The sequence below is a fragment of the Coregonus clupeaformis genome, unplaced genomic scaffold (genome assembly GCF_020615455.1).
Source record: "Coregonus clupeaformis isolate EN_2021a unplaced genomic scaffold, ASM2061545v1 scaf0617, whole genome shotgun sequence".
NCBI classification, from domain to species: domain Eukaryota; kingdom Metazoa; phylum Chordata; class Actinopteri; order Salmoniformes; family Salmonidae; genus Coregonus; species Coregonus clupeaformis.
The window spans coordinates 162,932-182,882 of NW_025534072.1; the positions used below are offsets into that span (position 1 = coordinate 162,932).

General features: G+C 49.7%; 1 protein-coding gene across 1 annotated transcript; it reads left to right on the top strand.

Annotated features, from left to right (window-relative positions):
• The first annotated feature begins 196 nt into the window (after window positions 1-196).
• On the top strand, window positions 197-19,885 carry LOC121563727. The gene is made up of 6 exons (XM_045216131.1): window positions 197-302; window positions 16,629-16,979; window positions 17,097-17,450; window positions 17,600-17,728; window positions 17,832-17,881; window positions 19,582-19,885. The coding sequence occupies exons 1-6, from the start codon at window positions 197-199 to the stop codon at window positions 19,699-19,701; spliced, it is 1,110 nt and encodes a 369-aa protein (XP_045072066.1). The 3' UTR covers window positions 19,702-19,885.
• The last annotated feature ends 66 nt before the right edge of the window (window positions 19,886-19,951 follow it).

The window sequence follows — 19,951 nt, forward strand, 5'->3', positions numbered from 1 at the left end:
TTTGCTGTCAGCCTGTTTTTGGAGACCAATTTGCTCCTCCTTTATTTTATCGTGACAAGTCCGTTACTTTGTATCCTGGTTTTGGGACCACCAGTAAAGATCCATGTTTCACCATCTCTGCCTACTGCCTACCTGTCTATCCTGCACTGCACCTGGGTCACACCTCACACCAACCTCACAGAAAAACAGAGCCAATATGGACCCAGCGGAGGCAGCACAGTATCGTAGCGCATTGGCAGCACAGGGAGCTATGCTGACCCAGCACAACCACAGCCTGCAGCAGATCACGAGAATCTCCGCCAGTTGACGATCGCCGTGCAGAGCCGAGTGGACACCCGACCAGCCCCGGCAGCTGGCGGAGTGGAAGTTGTGGCAGCGGCGTCTCCTGTCTCGCCTGCGACACCACGGGAACCCCGTCTACCACCTCCGGAGCGGTACGACGGACGTCCAGAGGGCTGCAGGGACTTCCTCACCCAGTGTTCCCTGGCGTTCAGCCTACAACACTCCTCCTTCCCGACGGAGCAGGGCCGGGTGGCCTACATTATCACTCTGTTGACGGGTCGGGCCCTTTCCTGGGCTACCGCGGAGCGGGAGAGCCAAACTCCGGCGTGTTCCGACTCCTACCAATTCACACGGGAGCTACGCAAGGTGTTCGACACTTCTCGGGTGGTGTCTGGGAACTATGCCGGGAGGCGGCTCATGGCCTGTCGGCAAGGTGGGGAGGGGTCTCCTATTTCTGGTGGACTGGGTGGGTTATTGGCCAGAGGAGAGGTCCTGGGTGCCCAGGAGGGACATTCTGGACCAAGGGCTGATAACAACATTCCGTTCGTCGGGGGAGTCGCAGAACTGGAGCGACCCACTAGGTGTCATCCTCCGACAACCGTAGGCACCTCCTCACTCACAGTCTGGACTAATAATTATGCTATTGATGCCATCTGTGTCTACCTGTTCACCTGTGTATTGATGCCCTCACTTCCCTTTGTTCCCTTGCTCTGTGTTCTCTGCTAGTTCCTCGATGCCAAACAGTATTAATCAGTGTCTGATCGTGAGACATATGTACAGGTACTTGAGAAGTGTTCTCCCTGTTTCATTGTTGTTTTCAGTTGTAGTTAGTATTTCATATGTTTGCTGTCAGCCTATTTTTGGAGACCAATTTGCTCCTCCTTTACTTTATCGTGACAAGTCCTTTAATTTGTATCCTGGTTTTGGGACCACCAGTAAAGATCCTTGTTTCACCATCTCTGCCTACTGCCTACTGTCTATCCTGCACCGCACCTGGGTCACACCTCACACCAACCCTTACAGAATTGTTTTAAGCAGGTCATACCATGGATCCTTAAGCTATTTGATTTAAAATGTTAAGATCCCTTGAAGTATCCCCCCAAAATATGAAAAAAATATTGGATGAAAAATGTAATTTGCCGTTACTGCTATTAGCCATATAAACTCATTAAATAACAGATTCACTACATTGAACAACAGCTAGTCCCCCAAAAAATATCAAAAGGAAGTTTGTTCTGAAGTGTCGGTCCTTTATCTGAGATATAAGAAATATCAGGATTTTTTATATATATATTTTTGTACATGTATTTAACTCCTTATTTTTGGCACTAAACTGTCTCCATTTTTTCAACTGGTACTGGGAGACCTTCAGACGAGTCTTGTGAGTCCTGTGGGTGTCCTAGAGTAATAAACTGACATGTACATGTTCGTGACAGTCTCACATTATTGTGTAGCCAAAACTGTTCGGACGCTACAGACAGAAGTTGTCAGATCAGCTGTACTGACTTTTTTTTTTTCTTTCTCTCTCTCTCTGTCAAGGGCTGAGGTTAATGTGGTGTGGGAGTCAGGCGCAGGACACCGAAGCTTAGTCCAACAAAGTTTACTAGTGCAACACAAGGCAAAATACAATCAACAGCCTCAAAATAAAACAGAGGCGAGCGATTATGCAAACTGTGCGTAAACTACAAAACAACAAACAGAGAAAACACGCAGCACTAACGGAGAGGTGAATAACAACACACAAACTAAACAACACAAGACAGGCAACTTATAGGACACATAATCAGACACAAACGGACACAGGTGCAATAGACAGACAAAAGCAATCAAACATCGAAACATCTAACAGTGGCAGCTAGTACTCCGGGGACGGCGAACGCCGAAGCCTGCCCGAGCAAGGAGGAGGAGCAGCCTCGGCAGAATCCGTGACAGTACCCCCCCCTTGACGCGCGGCTCCAGCGTGCGCCACCCGGCCTCGGGGTCGACCAGGAGGACGCGGAGCCGGGCGCGTGGGGATGACCGCGGTGGAACTCAGTCAGAGAGATGGATCTAGGATATCCCTCCTAGGCACCCAGCACCGTTCCTCCGGACCGTACCCCTCCCACTCCACGAGATACTGGAGACCCCCGTCCAACGTCTCGAGTCCAAGATGGTCCTGACCTGTACGCCGGAGCTCCCTCGATGTCCAGAGGGGGCGGAGGGGTCTCTCCTATCTCACCTTCCTGGAGTGGACCAGCTACCACCGGCCTGAGAAGACACATGGAACGAGGGGTTAATATTCTTATAATCAATAGGCAGTTGTAACCTGTAACACACCTCGTTCAATCTCCTCAGGACTTTGAAAGCCCCCACAAACCGCCGACCCAGCTTCCCGGCAGGGCAGGCTGGAGGGGCAGGTTTCCGAGTCGAGAGGCCAGACTCGATCTCTCGGAGCGTACACCGGACCCTCACTGCGGTGGCGATGGGCGTTTCGCCTTCTGTCGACGGATGGCCCGCTGCAGATGGACATGAGCAGCGTTCCATGTCTCCTCCGAGCGCGAATCCATTCGCCCACCGCAGGGCCTCGATCTGGCTCTCGTGCCATGGTGCCAAAACTGGCTGATACCCCCAACACACACTGGAAAGGGGTTAGATTAGTGGAGGAGTGGCGGAGAGAGTTCTGTGCCATCTCTGCCAAGGGGATATACCTTGACCACTCCTCCGGCGGCCCTAGCAATAGGACCTCAGAAACCTACCCACATCCTGGTATGACTCGTTCTGCCCATTGCTCTGGGTGGTAACCCGGAGTAAGGCTCACCCGAGACCCCCAACGTTCCATCGAACGCCCCCAGACTCTGGAGGTGAACTGGGGACCTCGGTCAGACACTATATCCTCGGGCACCCCATAGTGCCGGAAAACGTGGGTAAATAGGGCCTCAGCGGTCTGTAGGGCAGTAGGGAGACCCGGCATTGGGAGGAGACGACAGGCCTTGGAAACCGATCCACATACGACTAAAATAGTGGTATTCCCCTGGGAGGGGGAAGGTCTGTCACAAAATCCACCGAGAGGTGGGACCATGGTCGTGGGAACGGGCAGGGGATGTAACTTTCCTGGGCAAATGTCTGGCGCCTTACACTGGGCGCACACCGAGCAGGAGGAGACATAAACCCTCACATCCCTAGCTAACGTTGGCCACCAGTATTTCACGCTAAGGCAGTGCACTGTCCGGCCAATACCTGGATGTCCAGAGGAGGGTGATGTATGAGCCCAATAAATAAGGCGGTCACGAACCTCGAGCGGAACGTTTGTCCGCCCCACCGGACACTCTGGGGGAGTAGGGTCGGTATGCAGTGCCCGCTCGATCTCCGCATCGACCTCCCACACCACCGGAGCCACCAGACAAGACTCCGGCAGTATGGGAGTAGGCTCAATGGACCTCTCCTCTGTGTCATACCGCCGGGACAGGGCGTCTGCCTTACCGTTCTGGGACCCTGGGATGTAAGTGATCTTAAAAACAAACCGGGTCAGGAACATGTTCCACCTAGCCTGATGAGGGTTCAATCTCCTAGCTGCCCGGATGTACTCCAGGTTACGGTGGTCAGTCAGAATGAGGAAAGGGTGTTGAGCCCCCTCAAGCCAATGCCTCCACACCTTTAGGGCCTGGACTACAGCTAACAGCTCCCTGTCCCCTACGTCATAATTACGCTCCGCTCGAGCTGAGCTTCTTAGAATAGAACGCACAGGGGGCGGAGTTTAGGTGGCGCGCGGACCGTTGCGACAGGGACTGCCCCAATACCGGCCTCGGACGCGTCTACCTCAACTTGGAATGGTAGCGGGGGTCCGGATGCGCCAGCACCGGGCCGAAGTGAACAGGTTCTTAAGTTTAACAAATGCCCCGTCCGCCTCAGCTGACCACTGCAAACGCACCGAACCCCCTTTAGCAGGGACGAATGGGAGCTGCCACCTGTCCAAAGCCCCCGGATAAACCTCCGGTAGTAATTAGCAAAACCCAAAAACTGCTGCACCTCTTTTACAGTGGTTGGAGTTTGCCAATTACGCATGGCCGACACACAGGTCAACCTCTATCTTCACACCAGACGCGGACAACCGATATCCCAAAAAGGAGACGGACTCCTGGAAGAACAAGCATTTCTCTGCCTTGACATACAAGTCATGCTCCAACAGCCTCCTTAAGAAGAAGAGGGTAACTGTACTTAATCGTGATCTGATTGAGACTACGGTAATCAATACACGGGCGCAAACCCCCGTCCTTCTTCTTCACAAAGAAGAAACTCGAGGAAACCGGGGAAGTGGAGGACCGTATGTATCCCTGTGCCAAGGACTCGGCTATGTAAGTCTCCATAGCCGCTGTCTCCTCTTGAGACAGGGGATACACACGGCTCCGCGGAAGTGCCGCTCCTGTTTGGATATCTATCGCACAATCCCCTGTCTATGAGGAGGTAGCCGTGTTGCCCTAGTTTTGCTGAACACAAGTGCTAAATCCTCATATTCAGGGGGAATGCGCATTGCGGGCACTTGGTTCGGACTCTCCACCGAGGTCGCCCCTAAGGAAACACCTAGACATCTCCCTACACACTGGGCAGACCACTCCATAAGAGCCCTCTGTTGCCACGCAATGGTAGGATCATGGGCGCAACCAGGGAAGCCCCAGCACCACGGGATACGCAGGAGAGTCGATCAGATAAAACTGAATGATCTCCTCATGACCCCCTGCGTCGTCATCTTAAGTGGTGCTGTGACTTCTTTGATCAACCCTCGACCCCAGCGGCCGGCTGTCTAGGGCATGAACAGGAAAGGGGGCTTCTACCGGCCGAAGGGGAATTCCTAACCTATAACAAAATTCACGATCAACAAAATTCCCAGCTGCGCCTGAATCTACTAGCGCCTTATGCTGGGAATGAGGTGCCACCTGTGGAAATCTCACAGGTATACACAGGTGACCAACAGAGAGCTCTGGGTAAGTGGGGCGCCTACTCACCTGAAATGACACCCCAGTGCGTGACCTGTTGTCCCCTCTCCCAGGAGACCCTCCCCAGCACCTAGCCGCAGTGTGTCCTCCACGGCCACAGTTGGTGCAGGGGACGGCCCCTCTCGGGTTCTCTCTCCTCCTCTCCCTAGCGCCAGCACCCCCGAGCTCCATGGGAATCGGCTCGGAGGTGCTGGAGGGTGGAATGGACGACCCCCACTCAGGACGTCTGCGGGTAGCCAGCAGGGTGTCGAGACGGATGGAAATGTCCACCAACTGGTCGAAGGATAGGTTGGTGTCCCTGCAGGCCAGCTCACGACGAACGTCCTCTTGTAGGCTACACCGGTAATGGTCGATGAGGGCCTCTCATTCCACCCCCGCATCCGCCGCTAGAGTCCGAACTCCAGGGCGAACTCCTGTGCACTCCTCTTCCCTGTCGGAGGTGGAACAGACGCTCCCCGCCGCCCGCCTTCCCCTCAGGTGGATGATCGAACACAGCCCTGAAGCGGCGGGAGAACTCCGCGTAGGTGATGGTGGCGGCGTCTATCCCCTCCATTCGGCGTTGGCCCACTCCAACGCCTTGCCGGATAGACAGGAGATGAGGGCGGAGACGCTCTCGTATCCCGAGGGCGCCCGGGTGTATGGTGGCCAGGTAGAGTTCCACCTGCAGGAGGAACCCCTGACACCCGGCTGCAGAACCATCATATGCCCTCGGGAGCGAGAGCCGAATGCCACTGGGTTCCGGTGCTGGGAGAGGAGGACTGGCCGATTGTGATGGTAAGGTGTGCGAAGGCGTGGGCACCTCTCCCGTAACCAACCGGCGCAGAGTGTTGGACACCTCGTTCATGGCGGCCCCAAGTTGCCGGATCATGGTGTCTTGGTCGCTGATCCGATCCTCCAGCGACTTGGGTGCCGCCGCTGCTCCTGCTGACTCCATATGGGTGTGTTGTTCTGTCAAGGGCTGAGGTTAATGTGGTGTGGGTGTCAGGCGCAGGACACCGAAGCTTAGTCCAACAAAGTTTACTAGTGCAACACAAGGCAAAATACAATCAACGGCCTCAAAATAAAACAGAGGCGAGCGATTACGCAAACTGTGCGTAAACTACAAAACAACAAACAGAGAAAACACGCAGCACTAACGGACAGGCGAATAACAACACACAAACTAACCAACACAAGACAGGCAACTTATAGGACACATAATCAGACACAAACGGACACAGGTGCAATAGACAGACAAAAGCAATCAAACATCGAAACATCTAACGGTGGCAGCTAGTACTCCGGGGATGGCGAACGCCGAAGCCTGCCCGAGCAAGGAGGAGGAGCAGCCTCGGCAGAATCCGTGACACTCTCTCTCTCTCTCGCTCTCTCTCTCTCTCTCTCTCTCTCTCTCTCTCTCTATCTGCATCTAAACCACACACTCTCTTCTCACCAATCAGGCCTCACATCTCTTTCCATCCATACCGCCAGACTATAAATGCTTAACCAAAACCAAACTACCTCAGGTTTTAGACTAGATTTGTTCCATCTGCTGTTTAGTACAATAACTATACTTTAGTGGGCTACGATTGTGTTCTATTCAACCTCTTCAACACTTTGGAGCACTTGTAGGCCAACTTCAGTCATAGTGCATCCATGATGTATTAGCATACACAGTGAATGCATCCATAAACAATAGACCTACTGCTCTAATGTTGAGTGTACAGACGAAGGTGTCAATGCTCTCTGCAGACTCTCATCTGATGTATTCGCTGCAGACACAACATCCTCGGCCTGTGGTCAGTGTCACCTCGCCGGTGTGAACAGGGATGGAAAACAACACGTACAAAGATCTCTGTGGTCCGAAGTTTCCACTCAACAACTAAACAAACAGACATCATGCTTTCGCACATTTGGCATGAACTTTTGTTTTTTCTTAGGTACTTTTGAGTTCACACCTCCTTTGTTACTGTGACATTAAGGGTTTGTTATGGTTTGCTACCAATGCAGTTTGATTTGCATGCAGATACTTTGTCTCATTGTGTTTCTAAGGCCTGTGATAACTCTTGTGGTGTCTTTGGTCATCATGCACTTTTTCAATTTCACTATTTCTGCTGGACAGATGGATTCTGAGAAGGTTGATAACCAACCCTCAGGTGTTACACTTCAGACCATTTTCAGGGCCATGCACTCTGTTTACTTATAGATAACAAAACCGTTATCAACCAAATGACAAGTGTGCTTCTGAAATGGCACCCTATGGGCCCTGGTCAAAAGAAGTGCCTCTGGTCAAAGGTAGTGCACTATATAGGGGATAGGGTGCCATTTGGGATGCAGCAAGGTCTCCACCCTCACCGTCTACACCAAAACCTCTGTTTTAACCACACACACGGCATGTCAAAAATACAACAGAAATATATATACAGTGTGTGTGAATGTAGTAAGTTATGGAGGTAAGGCCTATAACTGGCCATAGTGCAAAATAGTTACAATTTCGTATTAACACTGGAATGATAGATGTGCAAAAGATGATGTGCAAATAGAGATACTGGGGTGCAAATGAGCAAAATAATTGGGGATGAGGTAGTTGGGTGTGCTAATTTCAGAATGGCTGTGTACAGGTGCAGTGATCGGTAAGCTGCTCTGACAACTGACGCTGTGGACTACTACAAATACCTAGGTGTCTGGTTAGACTGTAAACTCTCCTTCCAGACTCACATTAAGCATCTCCAATCAAAAGTTAGATCTAGAATCGGCTTCCTATTTCACAACAAAGCCTCCTTCACTCATGCTGCCAAACATGCCTTCGTAAAACTGTGTATCCTACCGATCCTTGACTTCGGCGATGTCATTTACAAAATAGCCTCCAACACAAATTGGATGTAGTCTATCACAGTGCCATCCGTTTTGTCACCAAAGCCCCATATATTACCCACCATTGTGACCTGTACACTCTTGTTGGCTGGCCCTCACTACATATTCGTCGCCAAACCCACTGGCTCCAGGTCATCTATGTCACGGTTTCGGCCGAGGCTGCCTCTCTTCCTTGCTCGGGCAGGCTTCGGCGTTCGTCGTCTCCGGAATACTAGCTGCCACCGTTGCATGTTTCTATGTTCGTTTACTTTTGTCTGATTGTTGTTACACCTGTTATCGTTTAGTGTAATTAGTGTCCTATAAGTTCTCGTTGTGTTTGTTCATTGTTGTGTGTGATTGCTTTATTTCTGTCGTGCGTTGCTGGACGTGTATACTATATTGCTCGGTTGAGCTATTCTCCACTGTGTTGGAGCGTTTGACGCACCTGTGTAGTGCGCCCGTTTTGTTTTGTCGCCTACGTGCGGAGTTTCGCCTTCGGGCAAGTTTGTTCATTTTTTCCTTGTGGATTTTCACTAAAGTCTTTTGGACTGTACTTCGGTGTCCTGCGCCTGATTCCACCACCACACCCACCTACAGCATCACTGACAAAATCACACACCTTTCGAATGGAGTCAGCAGGAGCCACAGCAGCACAGGAGACGCTGGAGGACAGGATCCGCGAGCAGAATGACCAGATCCTGCGGATGGGGGCCGCCTTGCAGGAGGTGATCACCACCATTCGAGGCTGGGAGACCCGAGGGACACCTCCACCGCAATCTTCCCTGCCCTTACCATCGGCCAGCCAGCCCATTCCCGCGCCGGAACCCAGAGGAGTTCGACTCTCGCTCCCGAGGGCCTACGATGGGACCGCTGCCGGGTGTCAGGGATTCCTTCTCCAGGAGGAGCTTTACCTGGCCACCGTGCACCCGGCGCCCTCGGGACACGAGAGCGTGTCCGCCCTGATCTCCTGCCTGTCTGGCAAGGCGTTGGAATGGGCCAACGCAGAGTGGAGGAGAATAGACGCTAACACCATTACATACAACGAGTTCTCCCGCCGCTTTAGGGCGGTGTTCGACCATCCCCCGGAGGGGAAAGCGGCGGGGGAGCGTCTGTTCTACCTCCGGCAGGGGAAGAGGAGTGCCCAGGAGTTCGCCTTGGAATTCCGTACTCTAGCAGCGGATATAGGGTGGAATGAGCGGGCCCTCATCGATCACTACAGATGTAGTCTACGTGAGGACGTCCGTAGGGAGCTAGCCTGTAGGGACACCAGTCTCTCGTTCGACCAGTTGGTCGACATGTCCATCAGGCTGGATACCCTGCTAGCCACCCGCGGACGTCCCGAGGGGGGTCCGTCCATTTCACCCTCCAGCGCCTCCGAGCCGTGCCCCATGGAGCTCGGGGCGCTGGGCGCTAGAGAGAGGAGGGGTCGGCTTACGAGGGGTCCATCTCCTGCACCAACTGTGGTCGGGGAGGACACACCGCGGCTAGGTGCTGGGGATGGCCTCCTAGGGGAGAAGACGACAGGTCCTCGCACTGGGGGAGTCCTTCCAGGTGAGTAGGCGCCCCACTCACCCAGAGCTCTCTGCTGCACACTTCTGTATACCTGTGCGTTTTCCACAGGTAGCACCTCATTCCCAGCATAAGGCGCTGGTAGATTCAGGCGCGGCTGGGAATTTTGTTGATAAGAAATTTTGTTTAGCATTAGGGATTCCCCTTCTCCCTGTTGACGTCCTTCCCCCGTTCATGCCCTAGATAGCCGTCCGTTGGGTGCGGGCTTGATCAGGGAGGTCACGGCGCCACTTAGGATGTGTGCGCAGGGGAGTCATCAGGAGATGATCCAGCTATTTCTGATCGACTCCGCCTGCGTATCCGGTGGTGCTGGGCATGCCCTGGTTGAGTACCCATAACCCATCTATTTCGTGGCAGGAGAGGGCTCTGATGGAGTGGTCTGCCCAGTGTGTGGGGTCGATGTTTAGGCGTTTCCGTAGGGGGCTACCTCGGTGGAGAGTCCAAACCAGGTGCCCGCATTGCACGTTCCCCCTGAGTATGAGGATTTGGCTATTGTGTTCAGTAAGTCGAGGGCGACGCAGTTGCCTCCCCCATAGGCAGGGAGATTGTGCGATAGACCTCCAGGCAGGAGCTGCGCTCCCACGGAGCCATGTGTATCCTCTGTCTCAGGAGGAGAAGAGAGCTATGGAGACTTACATAGACGAATCTCTGAGACAAGGATACATACGGCCCTCCACTTCCCCTGCGTCTCGAGTTTCTTTTGTGAAGAAAAAGGATGGTGGGTTACGCCCGTGCATAGATTACTGTGGTCTCAATCACATCACGGTGAAGTACAGTTATCCACTCCCACTGATTGCGACCATGACGGAGTCATTTGCACGGCGCGTTTCTTCACTAAATTAGATCTCAGGAGCGCCGTACAACTTGGGTGCGCATTAGGAGGGCGATGAATGGAAGACAGCCTTTAGTACCACCTCGGGCCATTACGAGTATCTTGTCATGCCATCTACGGGTTGATGAACGCTCCTTCAGTTTTCCAATCATTCGTGGATGAGATCTTTAGGGACATGCAGTGGCAGGGGTGGTCGTGTACATAGATGACATTCTCGTGTACTCGCCTACCCGAGTCGAGCATGTGGCCCTGGTGCGCCGAGTGTTGCGGAGGCTGTTGGAGCACGACCTGTATGTCAAGGCAGAGAAGTGTCTGTTTTTTCCAGGAGTCTGTCTCCCTTTTGGGTTATCAGTTGTCTGCGTCAGGGGTGAAGATTGAGGTAGACCGGGTGTCAGCCGTGCGTAATTGGCAAACGCCAACCACTGTGAAGGAGGTGCAGCAGTTTTTGGGGTTTGCGAATTACTACCGGAGGTTTATCCGGGGTTTTGGACAGGTGGCAGCTCCCATAACGTCTCTTTTGAAGGGGGTCCGGTGCGTCTGCAGTGGTCAGCCGAGGCGGACAGGGCGTTAGAGGCTGAAGGACCTGTTTACCTCGGCCCGGTGCTGGCGCATCCGGATCCTCTTCACCATTTCAGGTAGAGGTGGACGCGTCAGAGGCCGGTATAGGAGCCGTGCTTTCGCAACGGTCCGGGCGCCACCTAAACTCCGCCCCTGTGCTTTTTTTTCCAAGAAGCTCAGTCCGGCGGAGCGAAATTATGACGTAGGGGACAGGGAGCTGTTAGCCGTGGTACAGGCCCTAAAGGTGTGGGAGGCACTGGCTTGAGGGGGCTCAACACCCTTTCCTCATTTTGACGGACCACCGTAACCTGGAGTACATCCGGGCAGCGAGAGGCTGAACCTCGCCAGGGCGAGATGGAATATGTTTTGACTCGGTTCACATTTAAGATCACGTACATCCCTGCGTCACAGAACGGTAAGGCAGATGCACTGTCTCGGCGGTATGACATGGAGGAGAGGTCCGTGGAGCCCACGCCCATACTGCCGGAGTCTTGTCTGGTGGCACCGGTAGTGTGGGAGGTCGATACTGAGATCGAGCGGGCGTTACGCACCGACCCTAGTCCACCTCAATGCCCGGAGGGTCGGAAGTACGTTCCGCTCGAGTTTCGGGATCGATTGATCTATTGGGCTCACACGTCACCCTCCTCTGGACACCCTGGTATCGGTCGGACAGTGCACTGTCTTAGTGCCAAGTACTGGTGGCCCACGTTGGCGAGGGATGTGAGGGTTTATGTTTCCTCCTGCTCGGTGTGCGCCAGTGTAAGGGCGCCTAGACATCTGCCTAGGGTAAGTTACTGCCCCTGCCCGTTCCCACAACGACCATGGTCGCACCTCTCGGTGGATTTCCTCACTGACCTTCCTCCTTCACAGGGGAATACCACTATACTGGTGCGTTGTGGACCCGGTTTTCTAAGGCCTGTCGTTTGCTCCCTATGCCGGGCCTTCCTACTGCCCTGCAAACTGCCGAAGCACTATTCACCCATGTGTTCGGCACTCACGGGTACCCGAGGATATCGTGTCTGATCGAGGTCCCCAATTTACCTCCAGAGTCTGGAGAGCCTTTATGGAGCGGTTGGGGGTCTCGGTGAGCCTCACCTCGGGTTACCACCCGGAGAGTAATGGGCAGGTGGAACGTGGTGAACCAGGATGTGGGTAGGTTTCTTAGAACATACTGCCAGGACCGGCCGGAGGAGTGGGCAGGATGCGTTCCCTGGGCCGAGATGGCCCAGAATTCCTACGCCATTCCTCCACTAACCTAACCCCCTTTTCAATGTGTGTTAGGTTACCAGCCGGTTCTGGCACCTTGGCAGCAGAGCCAGATCGAGGCTCCTGCGGTGGATGAGTGGGTGCGGCGCTCGGAGGAGACATGGAACGCTGCACACGTCCACCTGCAGCGGGCCCTCCGTGCGTCATAAGGCGAGCGCCGATCTCCACCGCAGTGAGGGACCGGTGTACGCACCTGGTGATCGAGTCTGGCTCTCTACCAGAAACCTGCCCTCCGCCTGCCCCTGCCGGAAGCTGGGTCGGCGGTTTGTAGGGCCATTTAAAGTCCTGAGAAGATTGAACGAGGTGTGTTACAAATTACTACTACCTGTTGAGTATAAAAGTATTAACCACTCGTTCCATGTGTCTCTTCTCAGGCTGGTGGTAGCTGGCCCACTCCAAGAAAGTGAGATCAGGGAGACTCCACCGCCCCCATTGGACATCGAGGGGGCACCGGCGTACTCCGTGCGGTCCATCTTGGATTCGAGATGTCGGATGGGGGGTCTACAATATCTAGTGGAGTGGGAGGGGTACGGCCCGGAGGAACGGTGCTGGGTGCCAAGGAGAGACATTTTATACCCGTCTCTCCTGATGGAATTCCATCGTGGGCACCCGACGCGCCCTGCTCCGCGTCCTCCTGGTCGTCCCCGAGGCCGGAGTCGGCGCACGTCTGGAGCCGTGCGTCAAGGGGGTACTGTCACGGTTTCGGCCGAGGCTGCCTCTCTTCCTTGCTCGGGCAGGCTTCGGCGTTCGTCGTCTCCGGAATACTAGCTGCCACCGTTGCATGTTTCTATGTTCGTTTACTTTTGTCTGATTGTTGTTACATCTGTTATCGTTTAGTGTAATTAGTGTCCTATAAGTTCTCGTTTTGTTTGTTCATTGTTGTGTGTGATTGCTTTATTTCTGTCGTGCGTTGCTGGACGTGTATACTATATTGCTCGGTTGAGCTATTCTCCACTATGTTGGAGCGTTTGACGCACCTGTGTAGTGCGCCCGTTTTGTTTTGTCGCCTACGTGCGGAGTTTCGCCTTCGGGCAAGTTTGTTCATTTTTTCCTTGTGGATTTTCACTAAAGTCTTTTGGACTGTACTTCGGTGTCCTGCGCCTGATTCCACCACCACACCCACCTACAGCATCACTGACAATCTATAAATCACTGCTAGGCAAATCTTAGCTCACTGGTCACCATAGCAACACCCACCCGTAGTCTGCGCTCCAGCAGGTATATCTCACTGGTCATCCCCAAAGCCAACACCTCCTTTGGCCGCCATTCCTTCCAGTTCTCTGCTGCCAATGACTGGAACGAACTGTAAGAATCTCTGAAGCTGGAGACTCTTATCTCCCTCACTAACTTTAAGTGTCAGTTGTCAGAACAGCTTACACTGTACCTGTACACAGCCATTCTGAAATTAGCCCACCCAACTACCTCATCCCCATATTGTTATTTATTTTGCTCATTTGAACCCCAGTCTCTCTATTTGCACATCATCTTTTGCACATCTATCATTCCAGTGTTAATACGAAATTGTAACTATTTTTGCACTATGGCCTATTTATTGCCTCACCTCCACACTGTATAAATATTTCTGTTGTAGTTTTGACTTTATGTTTTGTTTACCCCATATGTATCTCTGTGTTGTTGTTTTCATCGCACTGCTTTGCTTTATATTGGCCAGGTCGCAGTTGTAAATGAGAACTTGTTCTCAACTGGCTTACCTGGTTAAATAAATAAAAATAAATAGTCTCCCAGTCCCTGCTGCTGAAAAACATCCCCACGGCATGATGCTGCCACCACCATGCTTCACCGTAGGGATGGTGCCAGGTTTCCTCCAGATGTGATGCTTGGCATTCAGCACAAAGAAAACAGAGAATCTTGTTTCTCATGGTCTGAGAGTCTTTAGGTGCCTTTTGGTAAACTCCAAGCGGGCTGTCATGTGCCTTTTACTGAGGAGTGGCTTCTGTCTGGCCACTCTACCATAACGGCCTGATTGGTGGAGTGCTGCAGAGATGGTTCTCCCATCTCCACAGAGGAACTCTAGAGCTCTGTCAGAGTGACCATCGGGTTCTTGGTCACCTCCCTGACCAAGGCCCTTCTCCCACGATTGCTCAGTTTGGCCGGGCGACCAGCTCTGGTTCCAAACTTCTTCAATTTAAGAATGATGGAGGCCACTGTGTTCTTGGGGACCTTCAATGCTACCCTTCCCCTTATCTGTGCCTTGACACAATCCTGTCTCGGAGCTCTACGGACAATTCCTTCGACCTCATGGCTTGGTTATTGCTCTGATATGCACTGTCAACCGTGGGACCTTACAGTTGAAGTCGGAAGTTTACATACACTTAGGTTGGAGTCATTATACTTGTTTTTCAGTTTTGGCAAGTCGGTTAGGACATCTACTTTGTGCATGACACAAGTAATTTTTCCAACAATTCACTTATAATTCACTGTATCACAATTCCAGTGGTTCAGAAGTTTACATACACTAAATTGACTGTGCTTTTAAACATCATGAGGAAGGAAAATTATGTGGATATATTGAAGCAACATCTCAAGACATCAGTCAGGAAGTTAAAGCTTGGTCGCAAATGAGTCTTCCAAATGGACAATGACCCCAAGCATACTTCCAAAGTTGTGGCAAAATGGCTTAAGGACAGCAAATGTTTACATCCATTTTACAATAAAGCTGTGACATAATAAAATGTGGATGAAGTCAAGGGGTCTGAAACACTTTCCGAAGGCACTCTAGATGCAAGCTCTTTCTGAGACCCTGCCAGATAATTAGTGAAAGTAGGTTTGAGATGGTATTGATCAAGCCTCCCCCTTTTGGAGAGGGCCTTCAGAAAGAGCTTGCATCTAGAGTACCTTCAGAAAGTATTTCAGACTAAGCAAAAACAGGTTTAGAAATATTTGCAAATGTATTAAAAATAAAAACAGAAATTACTTATTTACGTAAGTATTCAGACCCTTTGCTATGAGACTCGAAATTGAGTTCAGGTGTATCCTGTTTCCATTGATCTTGAGTTCATCAGAACAAGATGACAATATGTATATGTGCCATATCAGAACAAGATGACAATATGTATGTATGCCATATTGACATTTACACTCTTCAGTGTATGCATTCAACAGCATAAAATAACGGAATGTGCATGATTTGTATTTTTTCTGTCTTTCTAATTTGACGCAATGTCCATGACTCTTGAATTAATCTAAGTAACATAATTTAAAAAATACCAATCAAAATCTGTCAGTTTAAGCTAGAGATTCTATCTTAATCCACCACATCCTCCTATGTCAGCCTTCCTCATCTGCGGTGGAAGGTGGCCGAGCTACAGTGGTGTTTGTCAGACCATGAGACATCCCAAAAATAAATATTCTCATGAAAACAACTGTAGCGTATATGGAAAGATGAGACTCACGAACACCGTTTTGCTCTACGACCCCCACAAGTATCACGGGACTCGTCTGACGGTAACCCATACAAACGAATGGACGTATGGTGGTAGTTTTGTGCCAACAAAAATTAGGAGTTAAATATGTGTCCAAAAAACCTTTCCTATATCTCCAAATTCAATATTTTATTAAATACTTTATTAGTTATTGATACCTAAAGGGTCCTAAAGTTGAAAATAAAATAGGTAACTGATCCATGGTATGATCTTAAAACAATTCCATATGTTATCTTAGTAGAACCCCTGCCCTCCACAATGGCTTAGAGTTTGAGATGTTTTAAACTACTGGAGAAGGCATTCACAGGCATTTGTCATACTTTAAATAATGTTAATGATATGTTTATTAAATGGCACCTTTATGAGTGTGTAGATAGGAGCTTGTCAATCATAATCATGCCATATTATCATAAACAATCAAATACAGGAACTGAAATGTGGACAACAATATATATGCGTTTGGTGTCCCTATCTCTCAATCATTACCAAGGCGATAGCTTTCTGAAGAAAATGGAAAGTGTACTCATTTAGCATGAGGATAGAACATGATCAGAGGGGGGAGGGTTCAACTGTCCTGTGCCGTGTCTTTACTAATGTCACAGCAGCCAATAAGGCTTGTGGACCCTCTCTCCAGTCATGTATAAAAAGACACCCATAACCTCTTGATTCTCACTCTTATCTGACACACAGGACGACATAAGGACATGCTATCCACAGAAGAATGATGACAAAACTGTGTCTCATAATCTCTCTTTTATTTAGAGCAGGTAAGACATTATGTTGACAAGATAAAAAATACATACTGTTATGGGACCTGTAAACGCATGAATCTGATGTGTACACTTTGATTGACATAATTTTTTTTATATTTTTCAGTGCTGTCAAAAGGTATCATTACTCAGTCTGATCTTTTGAAGACCTTCATCACTGGAGACACAGTTGATTTGAAATGCTTCATCTCTGGGACTGGTGGTGACTACTACAACTGGTTCAAACTCACAGTAGGACAAGCTCCTGTGATGATGCTATCTCTTTACCTTCACTCAAAAGATCCAACGTTCTATGGTGAGTTTGACAACAACACTCGGTTTGCTGCAGAGAACAACGGCGACGGTTTTGTGCTGACCATTTCAGATGCCAAGCCATCGGATGTGGGGATGTACTACTGTGCTGCACGTGTTTATGATTACATGATCTTTGGAAATGGTGTATTTCTGATGCATAAGGGTGAGTAACACAGAAGTTAATATGCAGTGTTACTGTTTCAGGGGTTTTGCATATGGAAATGGTGTATTTCATATTTAATTAGAAGTTCATTACAACCTTGGATTTATTGGGTAAAAGGTGCAGATTCCAGGAACCAGCATTTACTTACTCAGCAGTCTGTGTCTGAGTCAGTCCAGCAAGGAGACTCTGTGACTCTGAACTGTACAATACACACTGAGACCTGTGCAGGAGAACACAGTGTCTATTGGTTCAGGCATGGCTCAGGAGAATCCCATCCAGGAATCATTTACACCCATGGAGACAGGAGTGATCAGTGTGAGAAGAGCCCTGAGGCTGGGTCTCCTACGCAGAGCTGTGTCTACAACCTCCCCAAGAGGAACCTCAGCCTCTCTGATACTGGGATTTACTACTGTGCTGTGGCCTCGTGTGGGGAGATACTGTTTGGAAACGGGACCAAGCTGGAGATCAAGGGTAGGTGATGAAACGTACATTTTTGTTTATATCTGTTCCATAATCTACCGTGTAAAACTGTATACAGTTACGGTTATTTAGATCACATTAGAAAATGTGCAATCATCCTTCTAGTTACTATATTTCTACCACCATGTTTATTTTCACAGACAATGGCGCAGACCCTCTTCTCTTACTGTATTGTCTGGGCGCAGCATTGGCTCTCTCTCTAATCCTGATCATTGTCCTGACTTGCATTATTTACAAGATGAACAAGAGAGCATGTCTACTGTGCAGAGGTAAGTGACTTATTTATAGAAGTTGCTCTTCTTTGATATCACCATCAACAGATGTCTCAGTAATGAGAGGTTGCATCTTTATATTTTCTGTCTTTCTTTTCAGGACCCGGCTCTCAGACAAGAGGGCCAGCAGTCTCGACTTCGGATACAAGGGTAAGTACAATTCTTTATATTTTGTATTTAATGGTTCCATTAAATAATCACATATTGCGAATACAGTGAGGGAAAAAAGTATTTGATCCCCTGCTGATTTTGTACGTTTGCCCACTGACAAAGACATGATCAGTCTATAATTTTAATGGTAGGTTTATTTGAACAGTGAGAGACAGAATAACAACAACAAAATCAAGAAAAACGCATGTCAAAAATGTTATAAATTGATTTGCATTTTAATGAGGGAAATAAGTATTTGACCCCTCTGCAAAACCTTACTTAGCACTTGGTGGCAAAACCCTTGTTGGCAATCACAGAGGTCAGACGTTTCTTGTAGTTGGCCACCAGGTTTGCACACATCTCAGGAGGGATTTTGTCCCACTACTCTTTGCAGATCTTCTCCAAGTCATTAAGGTTTCGAAGCTGACGTTTGGCAACTCGAACCTTCAGCTCCCTCCACAGATTTTCTATGGGATTAAGGTCTGGAGGCTGGCTAGGCCACTCCAGGACCTTAATGTGCTTCTTCTTGAGCCACTCCTTTGTTGCCTTGACCGTGTGTTTTGGGTCATTGTCATGCTGGAATACCCATCCACGACCCATTTTCAATGCCCTGGCTAAGGGAAGGAGGTTCACCCAAGATTTGACGGTACATGGCCCCGTCCATCGTCCCTTTGATGCGGTGAAGTTGTCCTGTCCCCTTAGCAGAAAAACACCCCCAAAGCATAATGTTTCCACCTCCATGTTTGACGGTTGGGATGGTGTTCTTGGGGTCATAGGCAGCATTCTTCCTCCTCCAAACACGGCGAGTTGAGTTGATGCCAAAGAGCTCAATTTTGGTCTCATCTGACCACAACACTTTCACCCAGTTCTCCTCTGAATCATTCAGATGTTCATTGGCAAACTTCAGACGGGCCTGTATATGTGCTTTCTTGAGCAGGGGGACCTTGCGGGTGCTGCAGGATTTCAGTCCTTCACGGTGTAGTGTGTTACCAATTGTTTTCTTGGTGACTATGGTCCCAGCTGCCTTGAGATCATTGACAAGATCCTCTGGTGTAGTTCTGGGCTGATTCCTCACCGTTCTCATTATCATTGCAACTCCACGAGGTGAGATCTTGCATGGAGCCCCAGGCCAAGGGAGATTGACAGTTATTTTGTGTTTCTTCCATTTGGGAATAATCACACCAACTGTTGTCACCTTCTCACCAAGCTGCTTGGCGATGGTCTTGTAGCCCATTCCAACCTTGTGTAGGTCTACAATCTTGTCCCTGACATCCTTGGAGAGCTCTTTGGTCTTGGCCATGGTGGAGAGTTTGGAATCTGATTGATTGATTGCTTCTGTGGACAGGTGTCTTTTATACAGGTAACAAACTGAGATTAGGAGCATTCCCTTTAAGAGTGTGCTCCTAATCTCAGCTCGTTACCTGTATAAAAGACACCTGGGAGCCAGAAATCTTTCTGATTGAGAGGGGGTGAAATACTTATTTCCCTCATTAAAATGCAAATCAATTTATAACATTTTTGTCATGCGTTTTTCTGGATTTTTTTGTTGTTATTCTGTCTCTCACTGTTCAAATAAACCTACCATTAAAATGATAGACTGAACATTTCTTTGTCAGTGGGCAAACGTACAAAATCAACAGGGGATCAAATACTTTTTTCCCTCACTGTATTTCCCTCCATTTTATAATTGTTCTTCACAGGGCCAAGATGCAGACAGTCTCCATTACGTAGCTCTGAATCTGAGCAACAAAAAGAACAGGTCTAGAAAACAGAGAAGCAACATGGAGGAACAGACGGTGTACTCTGGGATCAGACAGTAAAACAATACAACAGACGTCCATTAAACTTCAGTAGGAGGAAACATGGACGAAGAGACAATGGTCATGTACTCTGGAATTTGACAGTAGAACTGGATATATGAAACAATTTCCCCTTCATTCTAGAAAGCTCTTTAACTAGCTCTAGCTTAACTTGCTCTATATGAACGCTGCAGTAAAATGTGATGAAAACAGTGGTCAATGCTTTTTCAAATGTAATATAAAGTATACAGATTTTCATGCATTGCTTCTC

What these genes read in the sequence shown, in the direction of transcription:
- LOC121563727 (XM_045216131.1), top strand. Translation starts at nt 197, where the DNA reads ATGGACCCAGCGGAGGCAGCACAGTATCGTAGCGCATTGGCAGCACAG. An exon ending in TGTATTTCTGATGCATAAGG is followed by an intron (nt 16,980 to 17,096) that starts GTGAGTAACACA and finishes ATTGGGTAAAAG; the next exon opens with GTGCAGATTCCAGGAACCAG. An exon ending in TCTCGACTTCGGATACAAGG is followed by an intron (nt 17,882 to 19,581) that starts GTAAGTACAATT and finishes TGTTCTTCACAG; the next exon opens with GGCCAAGATGCAGACAGTCT.